Raw genomic sequence first — 19,495 nt, forward strand, 5'->3', positions numbered from 1 at the left:
ACAAAAAATGTGTGAAGTATTAATCTTATAATTGTGCAAAAATTAAGGGGAGATAATAAAATATGTAATGAAGGCCATTCTGTGGACAGTTTATTAAACATTTCTTTCTAATCTAATATGAATAACACTGACCTGTTTTTTTGGCTTGATTTGTTGTTAAACTGACTAGTTTTCCCATGGCTGCAATAGGACATCCTGACACACTGTGTAATATAACAGTAAATCAAATGTTAAATGTAAATCTTTTGGACAAAACATTGAGAAATGTTTAAGTTGTTTTTACTGTTGACTAAAAAGTTTAATTCAAAAAGCATGCATCTTTTAATTCTAATGGGTTCTCTTGTTACAAAAGATTAAAGGTAAAAAAATAAATATAATGTCATATTTCATGATGTAATATTTCATAAAAGTATAATGCAAAGTGAAGTTTTATTGGACTTGCATGTATTTCTTTAAGTATTGTTGAATTGTAAAACAAATAAAGTTTTATCATGCGAGAAATTGACAAAAAAAAATTGTTTCAAAATTGAAATTCACTATCTATCCAGAGACAACCTGTTTTTTTTTTAAATTAATCAACTAAATTCAAAATTTTGATAACATCGTATAAAGGAGTGGGGATAGGAGGGGTCCTGATCCCGAAATCCCGGACTTAAATTTTTTTTATCCTGATGTCCCGAATTTAAATAAAGTAAATCCCGAAGTCCCGAAATCCGAACTAAAGGCTCTAAAGAGCCTGTGTCACTCACCTTGGTATATGTGAATTAAACAAAGGAAGCAGACACTTCATGACAAAATTGTGTTTAGGTGATTGTGATGTGTTTGTACATCTTACTTTACTGAACATTCTTGCTGCTTACAATTATCTCTATCTATAATGAACTTATCCGTGTAGTTTCAGTGGAAAATGTTAGTAAAAATTAACAAATTTTATGAAAATTGTTAAAAATTGATTATAAAGGACAATAAATTCTAGGGGGTCAATTGACCATTTTGGTTATTTTGACTTATTTTTGAGTCTTAAATTGCTGTACATTATTGCTGTTTACAGTTTATCTCTATCTATAATAATATTCAAGATAATAACCCAACACAGCAAAATTTCCTTAAAATTACCAATTTAGGGGCAGCAACCTAACAACGAGTTGTCAGATTCATCTACAAATTTCAGAGCAGATAGATCTTGAACAGATAAACAATTTTACCCCTTGTCAGATTTGCTCTTAATGCTTTGGTTTTTGAGTTATAAGCCAAAAACTGCATTTTACCCCTATGTTCTATTTTAAGCCCTTGCGGCCATCTTGGTTGGTTTTGTTGGGTCACAAAACACAAGTTTTAAAGTAGATAGCCTAATAATGATTCTGGCTATGTTTGGTAAAATTTGGCCCCGTAGTTTCAGAGGAGAAGATTTTTGTAAAAGTTAACTAAGATTTACGAAAAATGGTTAAAACTGACTATAAAGGGCAATAACTCTTAAAGTGGTCAACTGACCATTTTGGTCATGTTGACTTATTTGTAAATTTTACTTTGCTGAACATTATTGCTGTTTACAGTTTATCTCCATCTATAATAATATTCAAGATAATAACCAAAAACAGTAAAATTTCCTTAAAATTACCAATTTATGGGCAGCAACCCAACAATGGGTTGTCTGATTCATCTGAAAATTTCAGGGCAGATAGATCTTGACCTGATAAACAATTTTACCCTGTCAGATTTGCTCTAAATGCTTTGGTTTTTGAGTTAGAAGCCAAAAACTGCATTTTACCCCTATGTTCTATTTTTAGCCATGGCCGCCATATTTGTTGGTTTGCCCGGTCAGAAAACACAAATTTTAAACTAGATAGCCTTATAATGATTCTGGATATGTTTTGTAAAATTTGGGCCCGTAGTTTCAGAGGAGAAGATTTTTGTAAAAGTTAACCAAGATTTACGAAAAATGGTTAAAAATTTACTATAAAGGGCAATAACTCCTAAAGGGGTCAACTGACCATTTCGGTCATGTTGACTTATTTGTAAATCTTACTTTGCTGAACATTATTGCTGTTTACAGTTTATCTCCTTCTATAATAATATTCAAGATAATAACCAAAAACAGTAAAATTTCCTTATAATTACCAATTTATGGGCAGCAACCCAACAATGGGTTGTCTGATTCATCTGAAAATTTCAGGGCAGATAGATCTAGACCTGATAAACAATGTGACCCCATGTCAGATTTGCTTCTAAATGCTTTGGTTTTTGAGTTATAAGCCAAAAACTGCATTTTACCCCTATGTTCTATTTTTAGCCATGGCAGCCATGTTTTTTGATGAAATGGGAATTAAAACACAAACTTTATTCTAGATACCCTAGGAATCAATCAGATGAAGTTTGGCTTGAATTGGTTCAGTAGTTTCAGAGGAGAAGATTTGTGTAAAAGTTAACGACGACCGACGCAGGAAGACGACGACGGACGACGGACGCCAAGTGATTGGAAAAGCTCACTTGGCCCTTAGGGCCTGGTGAGCTAAAAAAAGAATTCCCGGATCCCGAAAGGGTCAATCCCTAAATCCTGAGCTTAAAATCATCCGATCCCGGAGTCCTGAAAAAGGTCTTATCCCCCATCATAAAGATCATAACAATTAATATTATTTCAAATAACCTGTATAACAATTTTGATCCTTTTATATGTTTGTCAGTTCTTTGAAACAAACAAAAAGATCTTAAAGAACATTTTTAAGAACCCAACCAACAACTTTGAACCCTATATAAAATGTTCTTACCTTCTATGTGTACTACGATTACTGTTTACATGACCTTTCCCTATACATCCTGGTGTAGGACATCTGGAAACAAAATATTTATAATAATTGTTCCATTGTACATTTTTTAAATCAGAGACAATATTGAAAGGAAAACTATACTTTGCATAGATGCCAAGCCCCTTTTGACACAATCAGTAGAAATCTATAAAATTTTCCGTGATTTTGAAAAGTTTTCAGTCATTATTCAAAAACCTGCATTTACCAAAAAAAATACTGACGAGTGGTTGCAAATTGAAGTGCACTAACATGTTATGTTAATATATGTGTTCAATTCATTAATTGTTCAGAAATAATTCTGACTCGTACATTTTCTTTTTGTTAAGGACAAGTAGAGAAAGGGGGAAAGCCACTTTTATGCAAGTTTGCCTCTTCGAAAGTCAATTAGTTACCAAACAAAAGGTCGATAACTCCTGAGAAACCGGAAGCATTACATGGGCATTTTCTAAATATCTGACCAGGCTGGAAAATTCATGATAAAAAAAATATGTTTTACAAAATTAAACGGCGATGACTGGGAATGCAACACTATAAGATCCTATAAAGCAAAAAGCATTTCCTTATATACCATACACTTACCTGGTTAAACTCTCATGTGCAGCAACAACTACAAAATAGTAATGTTTGTCAGTAAATTGTAATAGAACTACGGAAAAGTTTCAATTCATGATAACTTAAGCTCTTTAACATAAGATAACTTTAAGCACTTTAAAATGAGATAGAGAAAAAATACAAAAGAATCACTCCTGGTATTTTGTAGATGAATTCAGTGAAAACTCAATTTGATTGCAAACATTATCAGTTCAAAAAACAAAACATTAAATTATTTGTGGCAAGAAAGACCAGAGGTCATAATCTACACCAGGGCTTACTTATTAAAATATTGAAGTGGACTCATTACATTAATTTATGTTTTTTACTTACCTTCAGGAGGAGCTTGGCTTTTCTTTGGACATCCAGATAAACTTCTGTGATGTGAATATAACCCAGTTATATGACCAGTTCCATCACAACCAGGGGTAGGACATTTTACATCTGAAATTGATTAGCATTCTATGCATATATATATAACATTAAACATATCAGTTTGGTCAATGAACATCAAACTTCCTAAAAATATACCGGAACACATACATTTTGAAAAGAATTCTGCTTCAAATCAGTGCTAGGGTAAGTGTTCAACTTGCAGTGAGATGGGTTTTTTGCTTCATGTTCAGTCACTGTGACTTTGAAATAAAGAACAGTAATATACACACTAATCCTTTGCTTTTTGTGTTGGTGTATTAGATTTTCTTGTGTTGAGATTTTGTTTAATACTTTAATTGCAGAGTTATTCCCCATGATGAAACAAATGTTTACTATAAAGGACACAAAGACCTACTTGTTTAGTGTGTAAATTTTATATGCATGAGATTTTAAAAAATAATTGATTTCCTTTTCACACCAACTTGCAAAAATTTGGTGGAAAAGATTTGTGTAGATCTCTGAAAATCTGAGAATCCCTGTTCTGATGTAGGGTAATAATTAATGCATTTCAAATGTATAATACTTCAGATCTAAAGTTACCTTTATCTTTCCCATCATCCTTTCCACTGTCTTCTGGGGAAAATTTTTCTTTTTCCACAGTTTGTGTTTCTTTTTCCTCATCTGTTCTCTCCATCACTTCCATTGGAGCACTCCATTCCGCCACCACCTGGAATTCTCCCTCCTCATCTGGCTTTTCTTTCTTGATCGCATCAGATATATCTATAACATCTGATTGGTCCATATCTTCATTACCAGCCTGAGATAAATCAATATGTTCAATGATAATTTGAGATGGACCAGTCTGAACAGTTTCAACATTGTTTTGGTCAATTGGTTCCACTTGTGATTGTGCATCTCCTTCTGTTATCTGAATATTTTCTTCAGAAAACTGTGTCTGTTCAGTTTGTTGTGAGGTAGACAATTCTTCCATGCATTGTGGAGATTGTTCAGTATGTATAAAAGAGACTGATGGTTCTTCCATGGCTTGTGATGACTGTTCAGTTTGTAGGGAAATGACAGGGGATTCTTCCATGGGTTGTGAAGACTGTTCTATATGTATGGAAGTGTCTGAAGATTCTTCCATGGATGATTGTTCAACATTCTCTGTTTGGTCAGTTTGTACAACTTCTGATAAACCCTGTTCCCCTGTTGAGTGATCCATGACAAACATGTCTAATTCTATTTGATTGTCGACATTTTCTTGGATGGTTTCACACTGTTGTTGTATCTTATGTAAGTTGTCTTCATCATCGGGAGCAGACTGTTCTTTTTCATTTTCAGACTTAATTTCACATTTAACAATTTTTTCATGACTAGTTTCACTGTTGGAATCTTCTGGTGTTGGTTTTATATCCTGGTCGTCAGATAATTGTTGGATAGCTTGTTTTGTTTCCTGGAAGCATGCTTGTTCTGATGATACCTCAGGATTTTCCCCTGGAATATCTGAACATACTGGCTGTACTGGAATTTCTTCTTGTGATCCATTTTCCTCATCACCTGAACTGACAACTGAACCATCATCAAGTCTGACCTTGACACATTTAATATTCCCCTCAGCATCTGTCTTTTCTACCTGTATTGACTTAGAGGTTGGAGTTGATTTTACTGTGGTAGTTTGACTTATTTTCTTTTTGTTTGCTGCCAGTGGACAGCTTTGTAAACTGTAAAAAAAAAGTATCAATGTTTGTAAGAAGTTGTATACAAGGCCTTTTGAATTTTTTAGTTTTACTTAAGAGTTTGTTGTCTTTTGCCTTCTATTTTCTTTTCTTAAAATAAAATCCCCCAATATATTTTAAGAGGTACTTCACTTCTTTTTTTAATTAGAAATGTTGATTAAGATTTTACTGTTTCAAACTGTGGTTTGAATGGCTGTGTTTGCAGCAATACACAACACACATTTGTGTTTATAGTAAAGAATCAATCAACAAGAATACAGTATGTTTTATTCATACTTTAAATACAGAAAGTAAATTTTTGTTTTGTTATATTATTGTGAGGCAGAAGTAAAACAATTGTTTTGGACATTGCAACCTTTTGGATATTTTTCACATATACTTATTCAGTTACACTAACTATTTTAAACTGTTTGGTTCAGTAATATATATATATGTCACTAGAAAATTACAAGAAAGTAAAAGCAAATAAGTAAAATATACAAACTTACCAGCGATGCCTAGCATATTTCCCAGACACATGACCAAGTCCATTGCATCCTGGGAAAGGACAGAATCCATCAGAAACTGCATCTACAATTAAAGTAGAAAAATTTGAAGAATGTTACAGATATCTTCTTTTAATGATATAAAGTAGGGATATGGTAATATTTTGAACTGCATGGAGCTAAAAATAAAATATCTTTAAATCTTTCTCCCTCTTCTTATTTCATTTATTCATTAACATTCTTTATACATTCTTTATACAAGTATGGTTTATTCATCATTAATTTTAATAATAAGCCTTATGGTCTCTTCTTTTGAATTAAACCATGTCATTAATATGAGGCAGGCATAACCTGTGAATGGGGACGAAGTCTGTATGTATTATTTTCTTAATTCAATCATGTTGATAAAAGAAACCGAAATACCGTACGTAACGTTCCCGATTTTGGTTCTGTTGTTAGGGAACTAGCTGTGACGTTCTTTAAGTTATGACGTCATATTCGATGTAAACAAAAGAAACGCTTTCATCAGGTAACGTAACGTGTTTTTTTTCATATCAAACAATTATTAAAATTGAATTTGTATTGAGATCCAATCTTATGTTTTACTAGACTGATAAATATAAAAAAAAAAATCAAAGTCTCATGCAAACAAGACAGATTTCTGCGCAAATGCGGGAAAACCGGAACAGGAACTAGATCTGAAAAAAAATGTTAACGATTTTGAGTTCATTAGTACAATGAAAAATTCGGGAAATTTTCCCAGATTTTTTTTTTTTTTTTTTTCATTGATTTTTCTACCGTAATTGGGGACTTCGTCCCCATATTATTTCATCTTATAAAACAGTATTCCATTACAGTTCAGTAGTATGTTCCCCTTGTCTAAAAGCTACCATAATTCTATACATTATAACAAATTTATTTCATCCACTATGACTACTAAGTAAACGTACCTTGTTTTGTCTTTGATTTTTTACTTTCCAAACCTTCAGCCTATTAAAAAAAAAATCAAAAGGATTTTAATGTTAAGTTAATGTATTATATATAAGCATTAAGTTTGAATATGTAAGTCTAATTAGCTCTAAGAATTTTCTTTAATATAGGACATTTGAGTAATTAAAAGTTTGAAACAGCTCAATAGTATAACCCTTAGAGTTACACGATGATATATAAGGCCTTTGGAATGCATAGGTATTTTAAAATAGCACAAAGGGACTTGAATTAGCAATGTTTCCCTAAATATTATTGTAAAAACTATTTAGATAAGAGGCTGAGTGTTACATCATTATGTTAACATAGCACTACAATAACCTTGAGATACATGCATGTTGTTCTCTAGATGTCTTTTGGTTATTTGTGTTGTTAAGTTGCAGTCGCAATGAGGTATACTTACACATTATAAGAAGTTTTGTTTCAAAATTGGGGATCTGCAGATCTGGTAGATTAGTAAATAAACTAATCTTAAATACGAGGATTGAAACTTTGTAAGCCAGAGGCATGTTTCGTCTTCAAAAGACTGATCAGTAATGCTCGAATAAAAAAAGTTAAAGCCGAATAAGTTTGAATTTTTCTTTTTCTTTAAATATTGTACCTACCTTACTTAAATCTCTGGTATCCACAGCACCTAAAAACAAACAATATTTTCATCAGACTTTTATACAGATTTTTTGGTTTATGTTATACTGTGACATGTCACATACATGTACATAAATGATACTTCTCTCTTCAGACTTAAGTAAAGTTACTCTTCTGTATAATATATGTTTATTTGATCAAATGTTTTTAAGGATTTGTGATTCGTTGAAACTTGATCACATGTACATTTGTATTAACTCAGTTTGCACCCTAATACTTAGTATCAGACAGAAATTCTTTATATTAAAAAATAAAAATTCTAGTTGTCAATACATGTACATATTATTTTTATTATATAGTAATACATGTATCATTCAAATATGGATAAAACTTACAATTGATAAATTTTAAATTACAGATCTAAAATAATACCAACACTATCATAACAGTGCTTAGGATGAAATAGCTGATTTAAAAAAAAAAAAATCAAATTAAAAAAATATATAGGCAGAATTAAATCATCAAATTCAATACTACAATTAATAATGACCAAAATTGTAAACTTTGATAACAGCTGATTTTAAATATCTACCATCTGTCATTGACAACAAAGGTACAACATGTACCTGAGGATGACAGCTGTTACACAGGGGGTAGATAAAAACTACCTAAAGTGTGAACAACTTTATATAGTGTAACATATTGAACTTTTGTGTCACATATTGAACTTTTGTGTTGCCATTCACGCACAATTAGATTATGTATTGAAATCATAAATTATTAAAAAGCTTTGAATCATTGTGTCTGTACTACAAACTTTGTCAAATTTTTACTTCATTTCTTTTGAAAAATGTGAAAGTTTTTTTTTACAACTTTTGGCTTTCCTATGAAGATATTTTTTAAAACAAAACTTAAACCATTAGGAGCAATGAATTTACAATTAAATAGTTGATAATTTTAAATTATTTATTCTGATTACAAATCAATATTTAGAAATTTCATGTAAAGTTCAGTTTCTTTTCTGTTGTCAAAATCAAAGTTATAATAATATGATGCAACACTGCTCATACCTTATAAGGAGTTAAAAAATAATATTTTAATATAAAATAACCTTTCAATTACTTTACTTACTTTTTCTTTTGTTTGTCATCTTTTCATTTCCCTCTCCGGTTCCCCTTGATTTACCACCATCAGAATTCTACAAAGAAAAAAAATCAATTTAAAAATATTATAATCTCCCAAAGGTTAATGAATCACATCTTTCCATGATAACTAACTAGCCTTTCAACTTAATTAACTAAAGCTACATCTTCCTAAAAAATCAATATCATCATTTCAAAGATTCTTTTAAAAAAGTGTCAACTTTCTAAAAAGAATCCAGCAAAATATCAAAACCTCATAAAAAAGTGAATTACTTTGACTTTAGATTATATTTCCCTGAATAATGGTCAAATAAGAACTTTTTCCTATTACTATGATTGTCAACAAGTCTTGTCTGCAAGTTCAGCCATTTTGGTCGGTAAAGGAATCTGGAAGCTTCCTCATTAGCATAAAACTTTCCAGGAAAGTCAATTTAACTGCTTAAAACCATGTAAAACCACTTATAAGTAAAACAAATATATCTATCAACCAAACATAAATCACAATCAATTACCTTTTCATTAATCTAAGCAGTTAAATAGTACAAAAAACATATATTTTTCAAATTTCCAATACCATCATTAGATGCATAAATTATGATCAGAGTTCCAATGACTTGCATGACTTTTTAATCAAGTTTAAAATCCATTAAAACAATCAAAACTAGTATAAAAAGTACTTTTCCTGTAACATGAACTATTTTCTTACCTTCAAAACCATTTATTTTATCTTAAAAATCCTTTTTTCAATAACAAAGTTAGATGTTCAAACTCTTGGAACAATGAGTAGAAGAGATGTCATCCTTTGGAAAAATCAATTATAATAATTTTGCATCTGTCTTTCGGATTGCTGCCTTTGTCATTTGTATAAACTAATTTGATTGGCTAAGAACTATGCATACTAATGAAGGTGAAATATTAACTGTAGTATAAGGACATATAAAGGAGCAGATGTTTTAGTGGTAGTAATTGGTATAGATTTATGGCTGATGGGGTGTTACACAAAGAAAACTACCTGTAATGGACAACTTTTGTTTGTTCAGAAATGATACCGTTATAAACAAAAAACAATCAATAGTCAAATATGGATATATATCATTCAATATTTTACACTTGACAAAATTAAATCTTTCTTAATAAAATAAGATTCAGGAACTTTCTTTTTATTTATTTTTTATATCAAAGGCAAATTAATCTTTGCATAAATCAATTGGATTTGCATATTATACAATTTCTGAAGTAAGTAAGCTATTGTTCTAGTTTTCTTCTGAAGGCGGGTTAAATAAGTTTTGAAATGTTATTAAGTTCAAAAATTGATTTTTTTAATACACAGCTGAGACTATAATACAGGATAAAAGTTTTATGTATTTCCAACAAGAAGATTTAAGTAGGAAAGCAAAGAACAATATCTTTATCAATAGTGCTCAGCTCAAATATACAGGAAATTTAAATATGCCATTCAATAAATGCAGGAGTCAAAAAGTATTATTCAATGAGGGATAATACATTTATTATCTAACAATTCCTCTCATATAGCTACTAAGTCCAGAGTTCCTTAATATTACAGTCATGGCAATTACTAATCCCTCTGAAGTCTTCAGGACACATTTGAAAATGTCAGATTTTTCAGTTTGGAATCATTTATCCTGAATTTGTGAGATACTTTGATTTTAATTTGAAACATATATATTATGTATCAGGTAAAAGATAGATTAATTTTACCATTAAAGCTCAGATTATACCATTAATTGCTATACAAATACCTATCAATAAAATGATAGCTGGGAGAATTATTACCATGGCAACATAAAACAAATTATTCACCTGAGAGATCTATCGACATATACAGGTGTGCCGTATTGAAGAATTGTCACCTTTTCAATTTTTTTCTTGGAAATCATTGCCATTAAAAAACTGAATGTTCTTTTATTTCTAAATTTTTTTGTTTTATATGTAATTTTCAATTGATTTACTCATCTATATATCTTTACCTGTACACAACATTTATTTCTTTTTAAACAAAGTGCTTTTCTCTGCCTTTTCTTGTTTTTCCATTTGAATTTTCAAACTTTTTTGACATTCATAAAATAAACAAGCCTTTAGCACATGTAAAAACAAATTTCCTTTCCTTTCAGTTTTGTTTTTATAAAAGATTTAAGGACTTATTTTTCACCTAAAAAAATTCTAAAACATTTCAAAATAAACTTTCTAAATGCAACAAAAAATACTTTTACTTATTATCTTAAATAAAAGAGCATATATATATATATTCTTAAAATGTAAAAGAATAACCCAATATAAATTATATAGTTGGTGATGAAACCTGTATACAAGAAATTGTATGCTTCCAGATAACCACCACACCTCCCAAAAAACAATTCTTCCACAAAAAATACTTGTATGCAAATTTGAATATCCTCAACTTTGCCTATTTTGTGTGATTTTTGTGGATTTGCATCTTATAAGCATTCAAGAATGTATAACCTCCTTTTTCAAACCATTATCATTTAGCAAATTAACCACCACGCCCAACCCCATCCCCCTGTATTTAAAACTCACACTCACCCTATCTCTTATATCAAAAGTCTATAAATAAGCAAACAAACAAATTAAACATTAACATAAACCAACCAAATTTACATCTGCTTAATATACACTAGTCAATTTAATACAAAACTTTGGGAAAATTTATCTTTTATATGTATGATCAGCTTCAAACACTTTCCAATAAGGTACTAGTATATGAAATATCTGCAATCTCCTAAAGCAGTTTATATATTGGTCATATTGGTCATTTTGTATTTATATCTACACAGAATGATCTTTAATAAATCTTGAATAATTTAGTGTTGTAAGTATAGAAGGTTTTCAATTGACGTAATTTGAGAAATAGTGATTTTTCCTGTGATGCAATTCTAAGGGAAAAAGTAAACAAATTCCTTCATGAATCAACCAAACTCACTGCTAAACTTTAGAAAAGGTTATTAGCTAAACTTAGAATCTAATTCAAACTTTTTATAATAATCACAATCTAAAAGATGGAGCATTTATCTGACCTGCAGATATCACATGTTTTAGTCGGTGAAGTAAGAAAACCGACCAGTTTGCCCTCCAATTTAACAGCCATTTGGAAATAACTCCCTACTCAAATCACATCATTTTGAAAACTATATATGAGCCCTATTAAAAGTTTGTGCAAATATTTGATTTTCAAAATTTTGGTTTACCAAAAAATCATACCAACTAAAAATGGGTGGCAATAAAGCCTGAAAGGTGTGCCATTTGTTTTATATTTGATGTTGTGTGTGCGTCTCACTTTAATCACATGTCATGTGTGTGTCTCATTGCATTTTTCTGGTTTATATATGTGCTGTTTGTTGTCTGTATCACTGTTTCATTCTGTTGGGTGTCAGTCTCAGTGCATTTCATTTGAATTGCATGTGCTGTTGGGTGTCTGTCTAACGAATGCCAATCATAAATGTCCTTTTATTCTATGTATATTATGTAAACACATTCTTTTTTTTATCTTTTTTTCAAATCTCATTTATTTTCAATAATTAGAAATAAGTGATTTTAATAGCTACATGAATTAATCTTCACACATTTTTTACAGACCATACAGAACTTTTTTTGGCTTTTCTAGCCTTTAAATCTAATTTATACTATAATTGAATTTTTTCACTACTTGCACACAAAAGTTGTGTTTTCCTCACAAGAAACTTTGATTTTCTTCATCAACATGGCAGTATGTGATATTGATTTTACTGTCTTGTTTGAAAGTTAGAAAGAAAAATCAATAGCTTGTTGTGGAAACTCTAGAACTAATTGAGACCTCACATAAATACTTCCCTGGTAGTTATTATCTGGATCATGACTTTGCTCAAAACATTACTATATTTCTTAAACTCTCCTATTGAAGTTAAAAGCAATTTCCTCTCATTCTTGGTAACATTTTTAAATTAAGAAACCCCAAACATAAGACAATGAAACGTTAGGAAATTATATATCATCAATGTGCTTTAGTATCTTAGATCCACTTTTGTTTTCTGTATCATGAATAACAACACAACTCCAGTATCTTTAGTCCAACCCATTATCCATTTACGAAATGAGAAGGTAAAATTCAAGGTAAATTTTGCCTAAACATATTCTCATGTATTTTAAATGGCCTCTGGCTTAAAGACATAGTCAGGTGTTGAATGGACATGTGCTCAAATATAATATATCCGTTTTAGTTTTAAATACTGTTGATTCATTCATTTTCATGGATTGGGGAAAACTGAAACTAATATTTTCCCTTGGGTAAATTGCTTAAGTCTGTATAACTAAGCTTTTAAAAAAATTGTACTTCCTTGGACATCTAATTCAAAAGTAGTGTACCATAAGCAATAATATCCATGAAAATATTTAAAAAAAATAAATGGTATTCAACAAATATTATTGGATCCACAGTATACCTGGTATATTTATTGTCAATGCCTATTCAGTTATAAAAATTTGACATTAAAATCAGATAATGGCAAAATTACATCAAATTTGACTCACAAGGGCAATAAAGCCAGAGGGTGATTTACATGGGGGAGTCAACAGATATGGTTAATGCATAGACCTTTTATAGTTTCACTCCTGACATTGCCTTGTTGACTAATAATTCTTTTTAAAGTATTTGGTAGTGGCGTCATACAATGTTTATTGTTTTAGGTACCCAAAATCCTTCCTTTGTCAGGTTTTTCTACATACATCTATATATTGACCTGAAGCCCTTTGCCATTTGAATTCAGTATTTGTAATTAATAATTCAGAAATGAATGTTTGAATTATCCTTTTAATCCCTGACGACTGTAAATTAAGACAGCATATATTATTCATCAAACACCTTAGATCAATTGAAATAAATAATAAAAAATCAAATGCGAGATTATTAATGAAAATTTAAATGTGAGATTATTAATGAAAATTCAAATGTGAGATTATTGTGATTAAAGGTGACAAAACTTTCCTAACCTTGATTTACAACCATATGATATTACCTATGTTATATTACCTATGTTATATTGGCAACTTAGAGAATGATTTCCCCTTGTGTATTCTGTACTCTACAGTGTGACCTTGAGCTTTTATCTACTGAACTTAGAATCAATGGAAGTCTTGTTCTTTCTGAAGGGCTGAAAGGCCAAGCTTTAGCTCAGTTTGGCAAAGGTTTCAAATAGACATATTCTTCAAAAGATATCCTCCATAAACCCTTCTACCTAAACTTTAGTCTATCAATGGTTCCATTCTCAATTTTATCTTGTACTTAAACAAGTTCTGTATAAGATGGACATTAATTTTCATAAAATACCATCTACAAATTAAAATTTTGGCAATTTCAGTCCATCAATAGCTGCTGTAAATTTAACCTTTAACCCCTAAAGTGATAGAGGTATACCGTACCATGGGGTGCTGTCACAAACCAAGTAACAAAGTTAGACATGCAGATTAAATAATTCCACCAAGAAACTAAAATTTTACTTAATATCAGTATAACAATAAACAGCCGTGCCATGAGCGCATGATATGCCCGTTGTTTAATGCAATATTCATAAATAGCTTCTGAGATACAGCATGACATGTGAAAACACACCTTTTTTAACAAAAAACTCAATAACTTTAAAATAAAGTTTTGAATCATCAGAATCAAAAGAATACAGATCTTAAGATTAATATAACTGAGTAGGGTGTGAAGTTTTAAGTAATAATCATAAATTGTTGTTGAGATACAGTGCGACATGTGAACACCCCCCTTTTTTTTTTACAAAAAACTCAAAATCTCTAAAATAAAATTTTGGATCAAATCCAAAAAGTATACAGATCTTTAGATTAATATGACTAAGAAGTGTGTAAAGTTTTAAGCAATTATCAGAAATTGTTTTTAAGATACGACGCGACATGTAACAAAACCCTCCCCCTTTTTTTACAAAATACTCAATAACTCAAATAAAATTTTGAATCATCACCAAAAAGTATACATTTTTTTTAGATGAATATAACTGAGAAGTGTGTTAAGTTTTAATCAATTATCATAAATCGTTTTTGAGATATGGTGCGACATAGGAAAAAAACACACACCAGTTTTAGTTACAAAGACCCTTAACTCAAAAAGTTTGAATCTAATTTTCACCAAAAGGCATACAGATCATTTGACCATCATGAGAAACAATAATATGAAAATTCATGAAATTTGGATAAGTTTTTCTCAAGTTTATATGGTGAAACATTTGTGTGACGCTGGACATTTGTATACAATAATACATCCAGTCAAGTATAAAAACCCAATTACCACTAAGATCTAGACTACCTCATCATAAAGGTTTTTATCAATCCAAGTTGGCATGCAGGAACAGATCCAGAGGGGGGTTGTGGGGGCTGGAACCCCCCTTCTTTTGGGACGATCAATGCATTTGAATGGGGACATGTAGTTGGAACCCCACCCCTTTTGGTCCTGGTTTAGGACCCCCCTTTTTTAAAATGGCTGGATCGGCCCCTGGCATGTTTGGTAAAGATACTCCTTAAGGTTCCAAATATTTCGTCAATAAATAGAAATGATATTCATTGAGCATTCAGCAAATTATCAGTGAACTGGCATGAAGATGCAACAAGTTAGTCAAACTCATATAGATTGACTTTTTGGTAAATGATGCAAAAATGATGGACATGCTTTTTTAAAAAACTAATCTATTGTCGAACATAACACAAATTATGTCTCAAACATCTTTTTATTAATCCACATCACTTGACCCTAACTCCTGCAGATTGCTGTTAATAATATCCAGGACTCGTAGAACTTATTACCCAGTTGCTATTTCTTAGATAGCAATACACAGTTAGGAAAAAAACTTAAAATTGACACTCATAATTTTTAAACACCCTCTTTCCCCTCCTGTCTAACAAAGAAGGCTTTATATGTGTGATATGCATGTATATACTTATAGAAAGATAATGTTCCATAGATTTGATTTCTAATGGTCATAAGGGTGAAATATAATCCCTTTTGGGTATAACCATGGCAACAATCTGCATTTCTTAGATACAATATATAGCAAAAAAGGGGGGTGAACATGTCACAAAAGTCTCCAAAATTTGGTCTAAAGGAAAATTTCAATCAATTACAGTGATACCTTTCCAGAATCCATAGGTTTATATCTATCAAGTGGTCCAAAAAATTGAATTGAAAAGATCGAGCAGAAAATCTTTGTTGATAAACACTACAATAATTTATGGACCAACAATATATGGACATTACCGATAGGAAAATACGGACTGTCAATCATATAAATGGCCTATAAAACATGTTAAAAACAAGAATGTGTCCATAGTACACGGATGCCCCACTCGCACTATCATTTTCTATGTTCAGTGGACCTTGAAATTGGGGTCAAAACTTTAATTTGGAATTAAAATTAGAAATATCATATCATGGGGAACATGTGTACTAAGTTTCAAGTTGATTGGACTTCAACTTCATCAAAAACTACCTTGACCAAAAACTTTAACCTGAAATTCACACTATCATTTTCTATGTTCAGTGAACCATAAAATTGGGGTCAAACTGAATTTGGCATTAAAACTAGAAAGATCATATCATGGGGAACATGTGTACTAAGTTTCAAGTTGATTGGACTTCAACTTCATCAAAAACTACCTTGACCAAAAACTTTGAACCTGAAGCGAACGGACGCACAGACGGATGAACGAACGAACAGAGGCACAGACCAGAAAACATAATGCCCCTCTACTATCGTAGGTGGGCATAACAATCTAAATGTTCATATAAACCCACTAAGAAGGCTATATTATTCTTCAATTATCTAAAAATCAATTTTATTGTACAACAACTTTCATATTTAAAATATTCACAGGGGCCACAATGCGAAACTAAACTTATAACTGTGTATTGCTACCTTAGGAGCATATTATCCAAATGCTGAGAAGATTTAGTGCAAATAAAAGCAGAATGAAATAATACAAGCTTCACATGATATAATACATTACCTCATTGTCAGAATCTTCTTGAGCCATTCCATCCTGCTTCTCTTCAATAACTAGTTCAGATGAGATGCCTGAAATAAGAGCAATGTAAAGTCTAAGGTTTGTGAAAAGTTGAGGCACTATGATCATGATGATGTTGTTATCTTAAACGGTTCATATTTCTAGGTTTTCTATTAACTATTTCTGCAAACAAAGTAATTTTATAGCAAACATCTTTACATTATAATTTTGAATCAGTTTCAGGGGCAGATCCAGAATTTCAGGCATAAAAATTGTGTATAATAAGCAGTAGCAAGGAGTGGAGGAGCAAACATTTAGTTAGCTCAATCTGTTTTAATTTTCTACTCAAATTTAGAAAAAGTTACTATTGTCCTATTGTCCACATTTTAGCTTAGTTTTAGGCTTTTGTCATCTTTTATTATTGTTTATATCATTGGCGGAATTAGGGGAGGGTTCCATGGTTGGAACCCGCCTTTTTTTCGACGACGCATTTGAATGGGGACATATAGTTGGACCCCCCCTTTGTCCTGGGTTGGGAACCCCCCTTTATATTTAGGCTGGATCCACCCGCTCCCGTATATCCTATTTTAAAAACCTAAAATTCTCAGTCTAAGGCTTTTATTCTCCTCTTTAATATCCTATTTTAACATGTTTAAGAATCTTTAAATCTCAAGTCTAAGGCTTTTGTCCTCCTCTTTTATATCCTATTTTAAAAATCTTAAAATCTTAGTCTTAGGCTTTTGTCCTATTCTTCAATATCCTATTCTAAAGACCATGAATTCTCAGTTTTAGGCTTTTTTCATCTTCAAATTCTTTTTTAGTAATCTTAAAATCACAGCCAATAGATTTTTAGTGCTCTTCTAAGTATTTTCAAATCCAAATCTTGTACTGAAAAGCACATGATTTTCCCTTGTATCCAACTTAGAAAAAGTCTAAAAGAAGCAATAGCAATGCATGGATGTTCTTTAAGGTATCAGCATTTAATCCATATAATTATTATAGACTACATTCCACCTTATTATAACTAGAGATGACCACTGAAGACTGCAGTCTAATTAATCTAATGTAAACATAAATAGAAATGTATGTAGACACATGTACACAAGCACATACATGTACAATCATCTTATGATGACTTTTCTATGTCTCATTTCATGTTGTATGGGATAAAATATAATGAAATTATCATTTTATCTTTATAAGAATGATTTTGTGTGCAGTGATGAGTCAACAAAAGGGTTTTACTGATGTCTCCCTTTTTTCACATTCTTTTCTTTTTTATGAATGAACATACTGAGTTACTGACCATGGTGAAATGCCATGTCAGAGAACATACATGTACATGTACACAACCATCTGGCTATAAATTAAAGTTGTATAACCCTCATTGTACATGTTGTAGTTGTGGGATTTATATGACATGTATGAGTTGCAAGCCAATAATACTGTTTACATCAACAATTTTTTTAGCATATATTGACAAAATTGAATCAAACTGACTACTTAAACATTTAAAGCAAAATATTATTTTCACGTTCAGCTTTGATTATTAATGTTTGAAACAAAACAAAATTGTATCTTAATCATATATTATCTAATTCATGGCATATTTTTCGCAGCCATAAAAAAATTGCACTAAGCTTCTGTATTTTCATAGAGATTGAATGGTTAGTATTTCCTGGGAATAATATGTAAACAGATGCAGAATTAGATCCCAACTCTGAAATAGGGGGTCCCTATACAAAGCTTGGGACGGACAATAGATAAAACGGTTAGATGATCCATAAAGTAGCTCCATAAAGGCACCCTACCCAACTAGAACCTCTGGAAAATATAATTTAACTATTAGTCAGACTGTCCCAGATATTTGTCATGTTTGTTAACCTCAAATGACCAAATAACACTGTTAATATCCGAATAACACTTGAATTTCAATATTAGCACATATTGGTGACTTTTAAACATTGATTATTAATTAATAGTATATAATCGATGTATTTTATTACTTATAAATAATTTACAGAAAGCAGATAAGTTCATAAAAAACTTTTAAAATTTAGTGTGTACATCGAATATGGCGACCACAGAAATCACAATGGATGTACACACTTATAATCTAAAATTATCTTTATGAACTTATCTGCTTTTTGTAAATCATTTTTAAGTTATAAAATACATTGATATACATTATTATTTAATAATCAATGTTCAAAAGTCACCAATATGTGATAATATTAAAATTTCAAGTGTTATTCGGTCATTACAAGCGTTTTTTTCGGATAATAAGTGTTATTCGGTCATTTGTGTTACCTTCTCAAAGTTGTTTTACAATACAAATATTTTATTGGCACAAACACAATTACAATAATTGGCAATGGCCCATACAACTGGTATACAAATAGTAATAATGCATAGAATATCAATAGGCACATTTCGAACAATATCATGGAACAATATCAATATCATCAACAGTAAATGATTAAAAAAAAATAATACTACAGACATAACCAAACAATATTTTAATATTTTGTCTCCTTTTTTATCTTTTAATTGGTATACATATCATGACATACTCAAGTGATGTAAATTTATTTGTGAATTTGCATACATATTCTTTTATAAAAAAAAAACCAGACTTTGTTTAAAAACCGCCATTCACCTTTAATGCACTTCCATGCACTCTCTAAAATAACTTCACTATGGCGGGAGATTTTAGGTCAACTTCGCCATGTTCGTGTTTCTTGTTTATATTGAATAAAACTTCA

The 19,495-nt window shown here is 30.8% G+C and overlaps 1 protein-coding gene across 5 annotated transcripts in view; it reads right to left on the bottom strand.

Annotated features, from left to right (window-relative positions):
• LOC134693212 (myelin transcription factor 1-like) overlaps positions 1-19,495 on the bottom strand; it is a 31,957-nt gene that overhangs the window by 12,075 nt on the left and 387 nt on the right. For 4 of the 5 annotated variants that reach the window (XM_063553959.1, XM_063553973.1, XM_063553966.1 and 1 more), the window contains exons 2-11: positions 16,734-16,801; positions 8,695-8,761; positions 7,584-7,612; positions 6,942-6,981; positions 5,995-6,076; positions 4,371-5,491; positions 3,729-3,839; positions 3,384-3,411; positions 2,766-2,828; positions 133-203 (exon numbers count right to left, since the gene is read on the bottom strand). In XM_063553959.1, the coding sequence (XP_063410029.1) occupies positions 133-203; positions 2,766-2,828; positions 3,384-3,411; positions 3,729-3,839; positions 4,371-5,491; positions 5,995-6,076; positions 6,942-6,981; positions 7,584-7,612; positions 8,695-8,761; positions 16,734-16,801 (1,680 nt within the window). Of the gene's footprint in view, positions 1-132; positions 204-2,765; positions 2,829-3,383; positions 3,412-3,728; positions 3,840-4,370; positions 5,492-5,994; positions 6,077-6,941; positions 6,982-7,583; positions 7,613-8,694; positions 8,762-9,411; positions 9,730-16,733; positions 16,802-19,495 lie in introns of those variants that run through there. The other variant, XM_063553983.1, reaches the window with a different exon arrangement.

The sequence above is a fragment of the Mytilus trossulus genome, chromosome 1 (genome assembly GCF_036588685.1).
Source record: "Mytilus trossulus isolate FHL-02 chromosome 1, PNRI_Mtr1.1.1.hap1, whole genome shotgun sequence".
In the NCBI taxonomy this organism is placed as follows: Eukaryota; Metazoa; Mollusca; class Bivalvia; order Mytilida; family Mytilidae; genus Mytilus; species Mytilus trossulus.